This window comes from Quercus lobata, chromosome 3 (assembly GCF_001633185.2).
Source record: "Quercus lobata isolate SW786 chromosome 3, ValleyOak3.0 Primary Assembly, whole genome shotgun sequence".
NCBI classification, from domain to species: Eukaryota; Viridiplantae; Streptophyta; class Magnoliopsida; order Fagales; family Fagaceae; genus Quercus; species Quercus lobata.
In genome coordinates, this window is record NC_044906.1 from 4,246,937 (window position 1) to 4,262,107 (window position 15,171).

Sequence of the window (15,171 nt, forward strand, 5' to 3'; positions counted from 1 at the left end):
TATGTTACAAACATATGTTAATTTGATTTATTTACTTGGTTTTGTTAAATATTATTACTTATGTAATGATTAAATTGATTATTAGTTGAATATATTCAAAATTTATAATTAATATACTTTTTGTATATGTATATTTATAATTTTTTATAATTTTATTAAATGTTTGTGTTCACGTTACAATACACGATATAGTAAAATAAAAAATCAATTCACAAACATTTAATAAAATTATCGTGTTTTAATAAAACTGAGCATTGTCAAATATCAAGATCATGGAATTTTGTGATAGGTGTTGCATGCTCACAAGCGCATAAAATCAATGACAAGTTCTCTTGGTTTATTTGAGTTGAAAACTAATAGGCCAGCTCCATCAAGTCAAATATATACTATCTAAGACTGCAAATCCTGCTGCGACACCACCTTCATCCGATGAAGATATCTTTGTCCGCATCAAGAAACCACACTGGTCATTCATGATCACCTTGTCCTTGTTCCTGCACATTCCAGACCAAGTCTATTAGTACTTTGCAATCGAGAAATGTGAAAAATATGCAGCAGGTAGTGGTTGCTTGGTATGTTACAAATAATGGAGGTATGAAATTTGTTTTGCAAAACGCATTTGTACAATATCAAGTGACAGAAACATGTGCCTCTAAACACATTCCTATATGCTTTTTTTTTTTTTTGGGAGGGGAGGTGGGATGCTTGGGGAAACTTCCATTGCATAACTTGCAAGCTAACGTACCTCAAGTAAGCACCATAGATCCCAAGTTCTGAAATGGCATGGTCTTTATGACAAATGCCATCACGCATCAAAAATGTGGGGAAAACAGTTGGGAATATCCTTTGCATTAGAATGTAAGCTGCATTTCCATCGGTCCCTTCCTTCTGCAATCTTTGGAGGGTTTCCCTCACATCAACACCATAGATATTGTTACCTGAAGTAGAATGAAAAAAAAAAAAAAAAAATTAATAATGTTATTAGTGACAAGAATAGCAAAGTTCAGTTTAGAAATATATGAGACCTCCGCCTTCTCTTTGGGGTTTCATAACAAACAGCTCAGGCTTTTCAATTGCCTTTTCGACAATATCTGAGTCATCCAAACTCCACAAACCAGCAAAGCATTCCCGCAGTTTGGCAATGTCCTCTTTATTGTCAAGAAACCTGTTAAAGTGAAGGCCCAAAAGCTTAGGGAATAATTGGAGCAAAGATGTTCAGCTATAATTATGAAAAAGTAAGGTACCGATAATTTTCAGAAGTAAAATGCAAGAGTGAAATATAAGGTTATGTTTGGTAACAGTTTTTGTTTTCTATTTTCAAAAACTTTTTTTTGGGAATATAAAGAAAAAAAAAATTTCTTGTATTTTTGAAATCAAAAACATGTTTGGTTAGTTGAAATAAAAAATAAAAAATAAATTGAAGAAAAAAATAGAAAATACTAAAATATGTTGTTACTTATTAAATGAGACAAATTCATTAAATTAAATGCATTTTTTCATTGATTTTTGAAAATTAGAAACTGAAAATAACATTTTGCATATTTTTAGTTTCCTCCACAAATTGAGTTTTAAGAACAGTTTTTGTTTTCTATCCATTTTGAGTTTCTAAACAAGTTTTTTAATCCCAAAAGTAGAAAATTGTTTTTGAAAACAGAAAGTAAGGGAAAAAACAGTTACCAAACATAACCTAAACGTTTCTATCATTGTTTTAGCTTGTAAACATGTAAAGTACTTCAGATTCTAGTCTCTTGAATAAATTAAAGTCCCTCCTCCACTTTCAGTAGAGATTAGAAGGCATTTCTTGGGGTTGAAGGTAAGTCACTTAACACTATATATATGCAGTTTCACACGAAAATTATTTGCATTAACCTATTATTAACAATTCTTCTAGCTTTCAGTACCAATCTTTTTTGGAGATTGCTTTCAAACACATAATCCTGCTATACCTCTCAAGTACATTGGGTTTTGCAAGTTCTTGTTGAATCTTCTTGGTTCCTGCTAAATGATAAGATATTGATGGGCACTTGATGGCAGATGACTGCTCCATAAGTAGCCTAGCTCTCCATTCCTACAAATTGAGTAAGAATGAGTATGAAAAAAATCATATCATAGACATCATATCCTGAGCTCAACCCATCTTTTAGCATTGAAGTATCAAAACATATTGTTGGCTTGGTATAATGATATTCCAGCATATGGATATTAGCATTTTATGATTGTGAACCTTTTCTTTATTGGTAAAGTCACCTATGCACCTAGTGAGTTTTGAACCCATAACCTCACCTTCTATCAACACTTTTGAGAAGAGAAAGTGCCATTTGAGCCACGAGTCATTGGGTTTTATGGTTGTGAACCATTAGAAATGATTTAGCATGTAACCAGCAGAAAAAGCTCAAAAAGTTAGAAGTCATTGCCAGATTTAGAAATTATCCAAAGCTTTAATGATCTGTGTTATCCCCCCACCCCCAAAAAAAGATAAAAAAGAAATATCTTTGAAAAAGTTGAAGATAACTGCAAGACATTAAGTTTTAACTTAGTAACTTTTTCAAATGCCAAGCCTTGTAGCTCAACTAGTTGGCACCTCTTGGTGTTTCCAAGAGAGACATCCAGGGTTCAAATCTCCCCACCCCCAACTATCAAATTATCCACACACACCAAAAAAAAAATTTACAAAAAGGACATAAAAGAAACTGAACTATATAAATCTAATGATGAAGTAAGGAATAGTTTGGTGCCTTTCCATACAATCTAAATTATAAATCATGGTCACTCAATTAAACAACACTCCCCCCCCCCCCCCCCCCCCCAAAAAAAAGGAAAAAAAAAACCATCACATATACTGTCATGCACACACTTAAATTTCCAGTAAAATCTCCCACTTATGGATATTAGGAAGGTTTAGCATTCACAACTCTGCATGAACTGATTCTTGAAAAATGATATTGGATATCCGCTCTCATGGTGTACAACCATTCACAGTCAAGTAGTTTTTTCCAGACTTTATAGAAAATATAAAGAGGCACAGGATTACCCGGCAGACCTTGTCAATCTCAACAATGACAGGACAGATGTTTAAGTGACATTAAGGACTTAAATGCTTACCGATTCTGAGGGATAATCATTTGGTGCATATCCGGCTCTAAAATAAACAATTGCAATTGCTTTGCCACCCCTGCAAGTGCAAAGATTTTGTATATTAAATTCAGAAATATAACATAGTAAAGCATCAAATCTAGATAAGGAAAAATATTCCGAGTCGTAAGGCTACATACACGAGAAGTGTTCCATCCGGTAAAAGTTCTCCTTCTGCATCAATTTCTGCCAATGTTTTCCGAATAGTTTTAATGTTATGTGTGTTATAAAGTTAAGGAAGTTAAGTCTTTGCTGACTCTGGAAAAAAGCTTTCTTGCCAAAAAAATTCTAAATAATAAATAAAAAATATATGGCAAATAATTTTCTAGAATAGAAAAAAAAAAAACAATAGCTGACAAGTAGTTACGCTTAGTATGTACTTTTTACCCAAATGCTATCTTAGAAGCACCATAAGTCTTTTTCAAATAATGGGAGTGTGTCATAGACACAAAAAGGATATCTTTCATTCAGAACGGCAGAAAGCCAATGTTGATCATACATGTTACGTTCTTCAGCCTGAACCACAAACATAACTACAGCCCTGTATAATTTTATTCACAGTAAAATACATATTAAATCCCCCAGTGAATGCAGCAGCATAAAAGAAGCAGAGAAATCATCTTTTCAAATCTAACCTCGGGTTATTATATTCATTCCAGGCTTTAGCAAATGCCTCCACAAAGTGACTCACAGCCGAGTTGCTAGGAATCCTTTTAGGATCTAATCCAAGGTCTTCACCATGTTGATTAAGTAAGCTTCTGCAGAATGAACAGTAGACGTTGAAATACTTCTTGATCATTCTTTGTTATTACATTTCCCAAATATGCATCAGAAGATATACAAAAAACACTAATTATGATCCAAAGGTTAATTTATAAATGATATCTCTAGCAGACCAAAGTGTTAGCATTATGGTCCTAGGGCCAAAAAACAGGGAAACAACTGCAAACTGCTGAAGCAAATTGAAACAGGCAGGACAACAACCATGTCAAGATGGTGCTAACATAAATTTTAAGGTCATATTATGTATGATCAGATTTTTTTCCATAAATGAATGGCAAAGACATACTAGATAAGTCACATCGAAAATTCAGTTCTGAAGAGCTTTGTTTCATTATTCTAATTCCCATTCCATTACTGAAGGCTCAAGAGAATTTTCCTTGCCTGTACAGAGATCATTTAATTTGATCAAGATGGACCAGTATATAGTGTCTGCTTCATGGGTCACGGCCTTTTAACATAAAATAAGGAATCTAGAAAATCTTTGCAGCCACTTCAATGCGAGAAATCAAACTCAGCACACAAAATTTTCAAGAAATTCTCAAAAAAGATTATTCATAAATAAAAAATCTTTAATAAGATTTGAGATGCAAATTCCACAAAATACTCAACCTTTGGAGCTCATTGACAAGACAACTAAGGCCAGGGAATGAAGATGAAATTGTATTCAGCTCAATTTGGAGGAGCAATTTTGTTTGTTCATCAAGCATATAATCTGAGCGATGTAAACCCAAGCGTATTTCCTATGTACACAATTAAAAAAGATTAGTAACTTCCCCACGACTCAACAATAAAAATTACAGTACCTTGTCGAATTTTAAGAAAATGAAACTAATGTGTAAGGGTTGTAGGGAATTACACAATACCATAATGATTCTGTTTATCTTTCATCACTTTTATGAGCAGAGCGTACCCTTCATTTAACAAAACATACATGTAACTATCACTCAAAATGTATTTATTTATTAAAATAAAATCTTTTTTTCTTTTTTGAATGATAGGTAAATTACACATGCGTCCAATGGGTTTCGAACCCACAAATTCGCCAACCATCCTGATCTTAATGGTAGAAAAGTGCTATTTGAGGTAAATTCATTGGCTATTAAAAGAAAATCTCATTTATGTACCCTCAAACTTTATAAAAAAGAATTAAAAAAACACTCAAGTAAATGACCAAGTAGCTCTATAAAGATCAAAATAAAGCATCTCACAAGAATTTGAGTCCATATACCCTATCAATATACGCTTACCTCTTTCTTGTTAATCTCTAGCATCTTGGAATGAATATCTAAAAGTCTGGAGGTAAAAGAATCTGCTTTCTTAGTTCTGCAATGTGAAGGATAGAAGAGTAATATCAATTCACAAGTATCTTCAATCTCTTTAACCAATTGAGAGAAAATTGAAATTGAAGAAAAACAGAGGCAAGAAGTAGAAGTTATCAAGCTTAAAGGTAGATAGACAGGAAGCAATATAGCTGTAAAAGGAATTTTGTGAAATTGACATATATAAGCTTTAAGGAAACACGTGCGATAAAGACAAGGACATGCTAGAGTGGTGGTGAAACTATTTTATTAATATGCAATGCAGATACCAACGACATAGTAGTGCAAAAAACATTGATGCCAATCATTAGAGGGAGAGATAGAGAGAGAGAAGGGCTAGGTGGAAAGCTTAGAAATGATTGGATGGACAGTAGACAACAACAAGAAAAAAAGCATTAATCCCACCTTATTGGGATAGTGAGCACAATTGATATGAGCATGTTGACATGGAAGAGTGGCACAGAAAGAAAGTTAATGTTTAAATCTATATATATTTGCAAGAAGTTGGTGGTAATTCTCAACAGGAACAAGAAGAAAATGGTAGAGATGCTTCAAACTATGAGCCAACTTAATCAAGACAGTGATTCAGCAATGAAAACCTAATAGGGTGAAATACTGGAACTTGTTTGGCAATACCCATGCCAAGTGGGTTGGATGATGCTTTGTTCAGTTCAATAAATTAAGCTGTTTGTTAATATTCATGCAATCGCGTAAATAATAATAATTGGACTGTGTGTTTGTATGTAGGAGAGAGAGAAAGAGAGTACCTGGACAATGAGTCCTGTAGAAATTTTCCATCCAAACTTACTCGATCAACAAGTTCACTGAATATAGGGGCCAACTCACACGCTTGAGTCCAATGACTTTCTGGGAATGGCACGGGCAATAAGGCAAATGGAGCATGTACCAAGCCTACACCAGGCACTTTTCCTGATCTCTGTAATTTGAGGCACCCAAACATCAAATTCTAGTCTATATTGACAACATAAAGGGCATAATCTCCTACATTGTGTGTCAAGGCCTATACCATCACCCTCCCAAAAGAAAGAAGAAAATCAAACTTAATCTTCTTTGCTAGGCTACCAACAACTTAATATCAATTCCTAATCAGAACAATTAAGATGTAGCTCTCTAGCTTTTTATGAAAATTATTATAAACTCAGAATGTGAGCACCATACTATCAGGCTCATACGAAAATCTATACATTTTACATTATGCTTTTGATTCCCATGAAACTAAAATGAACAATACCCAATCATCAATATATTTAATAAATGCTGAACCAAGTTGATATTCTCATTTTTTAAAAAAGAAACTACAACATAAATATATATAAATAAGTAATAATAGATATGAAACTTATATTAAACAACCAGAGGAACAGCAAACCAATCAAAAACAACCAAAAAAAAAAAAATACCTTAAACGCCACAAAAAGTTAACAAGAAAGAGAGAGATTCAAAAGGATCATCCTCTATGTCCACTGACCTGAGCAGACTTGTCACCAACAACAAGGCCATGGAGAGAGCTCCAAACAAGAGAATCATAAACCATCTCCTGAATCAAATCCTGATCAATCCCATGATAATCAAACATGGGTGTTGGTTTTCTCACACACCCCTCTTCCTGAGTCTCCACCTCCTCAACTTTCCCACACTTCACAGCCAAACCTGAACAAGGAAAAGAGGTCTGTGCCATGGTTTTTATTGGTTTTGCCAAATGGGTATTGAAGATTTTGTTTGTTGGGTACAAAAATGTGTTGAACTTTGATTCAAGATTGGATTTTGATGAGGCTTTTGTGGTGATAGTAGGAAAGGAGAAAAGGGTCTGAGAGGAAAAAGTGAGGGAGTGAGTGGAGCAAGAGGAATAAGCAGCACCCATGAATTTGCTTTCGGAGATTTGTGCTTGTTTTGACCCAAATTGATTTTGGGCTTACATTTACTTTGATTGATTGTGGGGTTGCTGAGATGTACGTGTTCCAAATGAAACATTAGGAATGTTTTTTTAAGTCCCTCTTTTTAAGAGAGGCATTTATTATTCGGGGAAAGAGAGATCAAAAAGAATACAAACACGAGAGATTCTCGAATCCTGCAAAAACAATTTCGGGGAAAAATATGAAAGGAAAATCTGTTGCAAATTTAAGAATTTGTTAAGGATATGATTGAGAAAACAATAAAGTGAATATAAACTAATATAATAGTACGACCTACTAGGGGCGGAGGTAAGTAATAGGTTGGAACTTGGGGGGGAATTTTGAATTTTTTTTTAAATATATATAATTTTTTTTATATTTTTAAAATTTAGTATACAAAAATAAGAGTTACCTCTCATATAATTAAATTAGTCCAATGATGCTCTTAAAAAAAAAATTTGGTCTAATAATTATAGAAATATAATTTTTTTCTTAATTTTTTTTATTGTAAAATGTGCTCTTATATCTATAAAATAGTTTGACACCAAACATTTTTAAATCTATTTCTTTCAACTCGTTATGTGGCGATTAATAAGTTACCGACTCATTTAAAAAAATCTTGTCACTAAAACAATACATTAAATGTCTTTTTAGTAGCCACATAATGGGTTAGAACAAGATAGTTTCAAATATATTCGTAACTTAACTTATTCCTCCAAGTTTTGGATCAGTTTTTGAAAATTGCATTAGTTCAATGGAAAGATTTTTTTTACTAACTTTAGTATAAAATTTGATAATTTGTATCGAAAATAATACTTTTTAAGAATTTCACTATGAAAATGGTAAAAATGAATTTTATTTTATGAATGATCGCCATCAAATATAATTTTGATTGAAAATACTAAGTTTTTTGTTGTTGTTGGGTGTGTGTGTGTGTATATAGATATAACTTATGAAATAAAAAATGTGTGTGTTTATATATATGTGTGTGTGTATATAAAATAAAAAAGCGTGTATGTATATATATGTGTGTGCGAAGTTATCTTGATAAATATATTAATACCGCAACTTGGCCCCTCAAACAAAAATTTCTAACTCCACCCCTGCGACCTACCATCATGTAAGAGGAATAAATATATTATATCATTATTGATTTATTATGTAATATTGTGTAACTAGTTAGTAATTTATGCAATACAATGTAAAGTTTAGTATAATACAATTTTCTCTCTTTTTTTTTCTAATAAATATGAATTTGATAATTATGATAATACAATTTTCTCTCTCAGTAAACACTAGCAACCAGCAACCATTCTCCGTTGACTTCTCCTGAACCACCCACAAATACTAATACTAAAGTCATGAATATTGAAAATGAAATCCATGTACTTGCATGGTCTTCAATTATTAGACCATAAAGAATCTATGCCAACACAATTTCTTGAATGGAATTATCGTGTTTGTTAATTCCAATAGATACTAATTTCAAACTCATATAAACAATGAAAATGATATCCATGTCTTTTGCCTTCAATATGTAGCAGAAACTTAGTGAGTGATGGGTGAGCACCATGTAATAAGCCTTTGGTACAAGTCTCAGCTCAAGCCTAGAATTAATAAAGATACCTGAACTCTTAGTTAGAACTTAGAATTCATCTTGAGAATGAATCATGAAGGTTGTACCTCGACTTTTTGCACTCATAACTATTTCAGCTCTTTAGCTCCTTAAATCTTCTTTATTTTCTTAATGCAATTTATCCTGTCTTTAGGCTGATCATTTTCTTTCCTACTTTTGCTTGAGGGGGGCAATAAAAGATGATGGTGCATCCTCTCCTAGAAACTTTCTAGGATTAACATACAAGCCCTTTCTATCTTTACAATGTGGTGGATAAGAGGCATTGTCAATAGTCAACACCAGTCCATTGAACTTGTGGGAGCTCATTGTTATCTTTCACATGATTATTTCTTGTAGAGTTAAGATGGCAAAAAAGGGTCTGAAATCTTTAAAGCATAGGACTCCTCTACCTCAAGCTTGGCTTCTAAAACCATACCTTCACAAGTCCTTTCCTTGAGTGACTAGTTGCTAAATTTGGTCACTCTTAGTAGTAAGTTCTTGATGTGAGGCATTAGAAGCATACACTTGGGCTAAACCTTGATTAGTAGGACTGCCTAAAGTCACGGTTTTGATGGCTTGTGTTTTTAAACTTTTCTAAATGAAATTGAAGAACCTGTGACGAATGCTCAGGGATTGAACCTGGGGTTTCTCTTGTACCCATTTGTTCAATTTTTTTTTTCCTTTTATATGAGGCAAGTTATCAATGTGAAACCCTTATGTATAAATGAAAAGACAAAATATTTGTTGTTAGGTTCTAAAGTCTTAGGATTTTATGTATTTAGAACTCTAATTTGTATTGTTGGCAAACCATGATCAAAACAATGTGTTTAGAAGTATTTTAGTCTAGCTCAAAGTTGTGCTTTTATGTAAAGTTGGAATCGAGTTAAAGCAAGAAAGCATTGTGCCTTTCGGCCTAGCTCCATCGATCGAAGCTTAGGCTCGATCGATCGAAGCTCGGGCAGAATGATTTTCTGCAGATTTTTCCAACTCAGTCCTAGGTGTTTTAAAACGTTTTTAGGGTTTCTTATTTGTCCTAATTATAAAAGGCAAACTCTAGTCACGTTTTAGTGTTGCTCATATTTGCGGTTTGTGTAAATCTCTTGTGAGATCTAGAGGAGTTTTCCTTTACACAAACTTAGGGTTTTCAAGGAGAAGATTTATCTACACCTTGATGATCAATTCAGTTGCTGCCATTGAAGTTTAAAGAAAACAAAAGCAGGTGTACTTGTATCTGGTGGTGAATCCAAGAAAGAAGGAGTCCGTGGATTCGGAGCTTACACGTGGTCGTGTCAGTAAGTTCTACTGGTTGGTAGCAATAAGAAGTCGAGCGTGGGGGCTTGTAAGTCTTATTGTATGAACTTCGATTCTTTCAAGATAGTGGATTCAAGTTTACCTTGAGGATAGTTAGATCAAATCCTCCCCAGGTTTTTACCGGTTTGGTTTCCTGGGTGATCATATCTTGTGTTATTTATTTTCCGCTGTTTTGCATGATTTGATCTTTGTTATTGTGATAACCTAGACTTGTTTAATTGGACTAAGTAACAACTTGGTTAATTACCTAGGTTAAATCAATTGTTTTAAGGAGTCTAAAAACTATCAAGTGGTATCAGAGCGGGTTGCTCTTTTGTTATTGATCATTTGATCACTGAGCTGATCCTTGACCCCTGTTGTCATGGAACACGGACACTCTCTAGTTATTTCTCCTCACTTTGATGGGAATAATTATGCTTATTGGAAAGTAAGGATGAAAGCATTCCTGAAATCTATTGATGAGAGAGTGTGGAACTCCGTTGAATACGGATGGGAGAAGCCCACTACTCCTGTTAGTGAGTGGGAAACTTCTCAAAAAGAAGCAGCTGTGTTTAATAGCAAGGCTATGAATGCAATCTTTAACGCTGTTTCTATGGAGGAATTTAAGAGAATCTCTAATGTTGAGGTTGCTCATACTGCTTGGAATATCCTCCAGACTGTGCATGAAGGCACAAAGGCTGTCAAAATCAATAAATTGCAACAATTGACTTCTAAATTTGAAAGCATTAGGATGTCTGATGATGAATCTTTTGATGAATTTTATGCTAAATTGAATGATATTGTTAATTCTGCTTTTAACTTGGGTGAAATCTATGATCAACCTAAAATTGTTAGGAAAATTCTTAGATCTTTAACTGAAGACTTTAAACCCAAGGTGACTGCCATTACTGAAAGTAAGGATGTGGACTCCATCCCTGTTGATGAACTTGTAGGATCTCTTCAATCTTATGAGTTGGATCTACCCAAAACTACCAAATCCAAATCAATAGCTCTTAAGTCAGTTGATGATATTGAAGGTGGTGGATTTGATGATGAGCTCTCTGCTACAGAGATTGCTTACCTTGTCAAGAATTTTAGGAACTTTCTCAGGAATAGTAATAGAAAGGCAAGAGGCACAAACACTGCTGAACCTAGAAACTTTAGGAAGCATGATCCCATTAAGGTTAACAATAATGATAAACCTAGAGAAAAAGTAGGTCAATCTTCCAATAATTCTTTGGGCTCTCAGTGTTTTGGATGTCAAGGGTATGGACACATGAAATCTGAATGTCCTACCTATTTGAAGTCTAAAGGTAAGGCTATGACTGTAACCCTTAGTGATGGTGAAGTTTCTGATAATGAGTCTGATTGTGATGAGGATGGAAATTTCATTGCTTTCACCGCTACTACTGTAGTCGATGAGAGCATATCTATTGAAGAGAACCCTTCTGATGGGGAACTCTCTGAAGATGCAGATCTTCAAGAGGCCTATAATAAACTTTACAAAGTTGCTGCAAAGGATGCTATGAATGTTGAACTTGGCCTGAAGAAAATTGAATCTCTTGAGCTTGAAAAGAAGAATTTGCTTGTTAAACTGTTTGATACTAATGAACTTTTGAACAATGTGAAAACTGAGAATATGTTTTTGCTTGATAAAGTTAAATCTTTGGAACTTAATTTATCTATTACTAGATCTGCTAGTTCTAAACTTTATCAAATGTTGAGTGTTCAAAAGTTTTCTTCTGACAAAACTGAATTAAGTTATGTTGAAAGCATCTCTATGTCTGCTCCCCATTCCACAAAGTTTGTTCCTTCATCTTCTTCTTCTTAACCTTCTATGAGTGAGATAGTGAGTGAAACTGTCAAACCCCCTGTGAGTGAGGTTGTCAAGTTTCACCATCTAGGAAGATTAGGGTTGATTTGAAAGAATCTAAGTCTAAGAAGCCTACCCTATCTAAGGACAAAACACATGATAAACCTGCATGGGTTTGTCACTTTTGTGGAAAGTCTTGACACATTCGTCCAAACTGTTACAAGCTGCAAACTGCAAAGAGAGCAAACAAACCAAAAGTACTTGTGCCTCAAGCATAAGATCCTATGGTACTTATTGGTGAATTGGTAAAGACTTTAAACCTTTATTCCAATCTTGGAGTTGGTAATCACTCCCATGTGAATAAGAACTCCAATGCTCATGGTGCATCTAAAAGGTTTTGGATGCAAAAGACTCGACTTAACTAAGTCTTTTTGACATGGTCCTTGTGCTTCATTGCTCTACCTTTTATGACCATTGTTCTTTGGTTTTTTTTTTTTTCTAGGATTTGCATTGCATAACATTCATGCATTTCATTCTAGGTGTTGTTTTTTTTTTTTTAATAAAAAAAAAAAAAAGGAAGAAAAAGGAAGCAAATTTTGTTTTGTACTATTTTTCTTGGTTTTTGAGAATAAGGTTGGTCAATTTATTTTCACATAACATGTTTTTTGTATCTTGTTTAGCTTTGATAAGCTTACTTATTGCACTTTACTAGTTGAAGTTTTGTAGTGCATGTTGTGTGGGAAAGATGTTTATGGTTTTTGATTACTCTGTCTTAATCTTGAAGTTACATGTTTTTGAATGTTTAACTTGAACTTTTAGAGAAAGACATAAATAACCATCTCACCACTGTTCACTAGCCAATCATGAACACCTTAGTGCATATCGTAAGATTTTGTGCTCGAGAAAGTGTAGCACATGCACAAAAAGAACATAAGGTGAAGCCTCGGTTTAAATAACTTTAATACTTAAAATTGGTGTGTACTATTAGGCTTGATGCCAAACTCACATGACTTAAAATTGATATGTATATTATGAGGCATAAATACAAGAAACTTACATGATTGCAAGCTTATGATTTAGGAGATGTGAGAGTTATATGATGTAACTCTTTAGGTGATAGTTTCTTTTGAATTCTTTGTGATGAATTTTGTAGACTTTGTGATTGATTGCTATTCACATATCACCTCACATGTATTTCAAGCTTTTACTAGTTGCACACACTACACGAGTTACTCTTTGCTAAACTTTGTATATGTTATTGTGTGTGTCTATGGTCTGACCAACCAAGTTTTGCAAGTACTTTGAATTTTGTGCAAAATTGATTTGTTGCTTGAAAATTTGTGGAGAATGCAAGAAATTTTATTTTTGGGAATTTGGGCTTAAAATTCTTGTTTTGAAAATCATATCATCACATACTCGTGAATTTTGTTCTTAAAATTTCAATGCTTTGAGTTGTTTCTAAATGTTTTTCAAAAAACTGTATTTTTTCCTCAATTTTAGTGAGCCTCTACCCATTTCGATCGATCCATTTTGATTTTCGATCAATCGAAAATTTTTAAAAATGTGAGAAAGAGCCTCTGTCTGTTTCGATCGATCGAAACTGATTTTCGATCGATCGAACACTTTTCAAAATGATTTGATAGAGTCTCTATCTGTTTTGATCGATCGAGGCTATTTTTTGATCGATCAAAACTCATGAAACATGTTTTTAAAAAGGTCAGAATGTCTTTTTCAAAAAATTTCAAACATTTGCTCTCTCTCCGACTTGGCTAAGGCTCCACCAAAGATTTTTTGTCATTTTCCTCCGGAATTTTTACAAAGTTTTTGTCTTTCAAAGCCGGTAAGTCCTTTTTTCCCTTCCTTTTGCATTTTATTTCATGATTTCATGCATTCTTCATGCATTGTATTGGGTATTTTCGGCACTTTTCATATATTGGGGTTTTTGATGATTCAAACCTTTTTTGGTGAAATTGATCAATGGGTTTTTGTTCTAGGATGCTATTATCATGATTCTTGTAGATTAATTTGATCAATTTTGTGGTTTTTGAAAAATTAGAAATTCTAGGGTTTGAAATTGATCCGAATTGGGGATTTTGTCAAAATTGGGTTAAATTGATGTATTTGGTCATTATTTTTTATACTCTACCATGTCTAATGATCAATTCGTCAATATTTTTCAAATTGAACAAGTGGTTTTCAAAATTTTGGGGTTTTTTGTGTTAATACCTCTATGTTCAAGCCAATTTTGTGAATTTGAACTTTTTGGACTTAATTGCACTGCATTAGAACATGCATCATACCATTTAAATTGTTCATGCATCATATAGATTTTTATTCTATATTTTTTTTGTGCTAACTTGCAGTCTACCCTTGGTTTTGTCTTTTGTGTTTTTGTTCTTTTGCTCTGTGTTTTGGTCCTTATTCTAGTACCATGTCTAGGAAAACTAAAGCACATAGGACCCCTTCCACTTCCTCTGAGTCTCCCTCTAGGAGTGAGGTGTTTAGGAATGATAAGTGCAGAGAGGCCTTTGATACCTTGAACTGTAAGCGTAAGATATGGGCTAAGTGAGTTGTTGTGTTAGATGAGCTTGATCCGGCCATTAAGGCTAACTTTGAGTCTAGAGGTTGGTTGCCTCTCTTAGAGATAGATCATCCACCCTCGACAGCCCTGATTAGAGAGCTCTTCTCGAACCGCTCTTGCCACGTCTATGATTCCAACATCCTTGTTAGGAGTTGGATACGAGGTGTTGAGTTCACCATTACCCCTAGGGTAGTGGCTGAGGCTCTTGGGGTTCCAGTTGTTCGGGAGCCTGTCTATCCCTATGATGAGTCATCCTCATTAGATGTTGTCATGTCATACATCACTGGGTCATCTATTCAGTGGGGTTCTGATCCTCGGATCACGTCCACTGAGCTTATTGAGACTGCCTATCTTTTCTTTAAGATAACGTGTCATTCATTGTGGCCTATTTCTCACTTCCACACCATCCCTTTAGAGCGATCTGTGTTTTTGTATGCCTTTGTTTCTAGAGCGTCTATCAGTTTTCCTTACTTGTTCCTTCATTCTTTGAACGAGGTTCATAGGAGTTCTGCCGTAGGGCATGCGCTTATTCATCCTATTTTCATTCATAGGATTTTGCTCTTTTTAAGTCTAGATGGTTTTCTGTCTGGTGAGTCTGTGCATGTTGTTGCTCCCATAGGTGCCACCTTTCTTAGACAGAGGGCTGCTCACTTGAAAGTTGCTCCTTCCCGACCTAGAGGTGCGTCATCTAGTGCTGTTCCCCCTCCTCCCTCTTCTATAGGTGT

At 34.2% G+C, this 15,171-nt stretch overlaps 1 protein-coding gene across 1 annotated transcript; it reads right to left on the reverse strand.

Annotated features, from left to right (window-relative positions):
• Positions 1–218: 218 nt before the first annotated feature.
• On the reverse strand, positions 219–7,360 carry LOC115981748 (glutathione synthetase, chloroplastic). Its single transcript, XM_031104090.1, has 12 exons — positions 6,724–7,360; positions 6,002–6,171; positions 5,163–5,238; positions 4,525–4,655; positions 3,768–3,890; positions 3,593–3,673; positions 3,273–3,353; positions 3,103–3,172; positions 1,947–2,068; positions 1,026–1,165; positions 746–938; positions 219–494 (listed from the first exon to the last, which is right to left on the reverse strand). Exons 1-12 carry the CDS (start codon positions 7,114–7,116, stop codon positions 371–373), a joined length of 1,704 nt encoding a protein of 567 aa, XP_030959950.1. The 5' UTR covers positions 7,117–7,360; the 3' UTR covers positions 219–370.
• Between the last annotated feature and the right edge of the window lie 7,811 nt (positions 7,361–15,171).

What these genes read in the sequence shown, in the direction of transcription:
- LOC115981748 (XM_031104090.1), bottom strand. Translation starts at nt 7,116, where the DNA reads ATGGGTGCTGCTTATTCCTCTTGCTCCACTCACTCCCTCACTTTTTCC. An exon ending in CTTGTCAATGAGCTCCAAAG is followed by an intron (nt 3,891 to 4,524) that starts GTTGAGTATTTT and finishes TTCATTCTGCAG; the next exon opens with AAGCTTACTTAATCAACATG. An exon ending in TCTGCCGTTCTGAATGAAAG is followed by an intron (nt 3,354 to 3,592) that starts ATATCCTTTTTG and finishes ACTTTATAACAC; the next exon opens with ACATAACATTAAAACTATTC.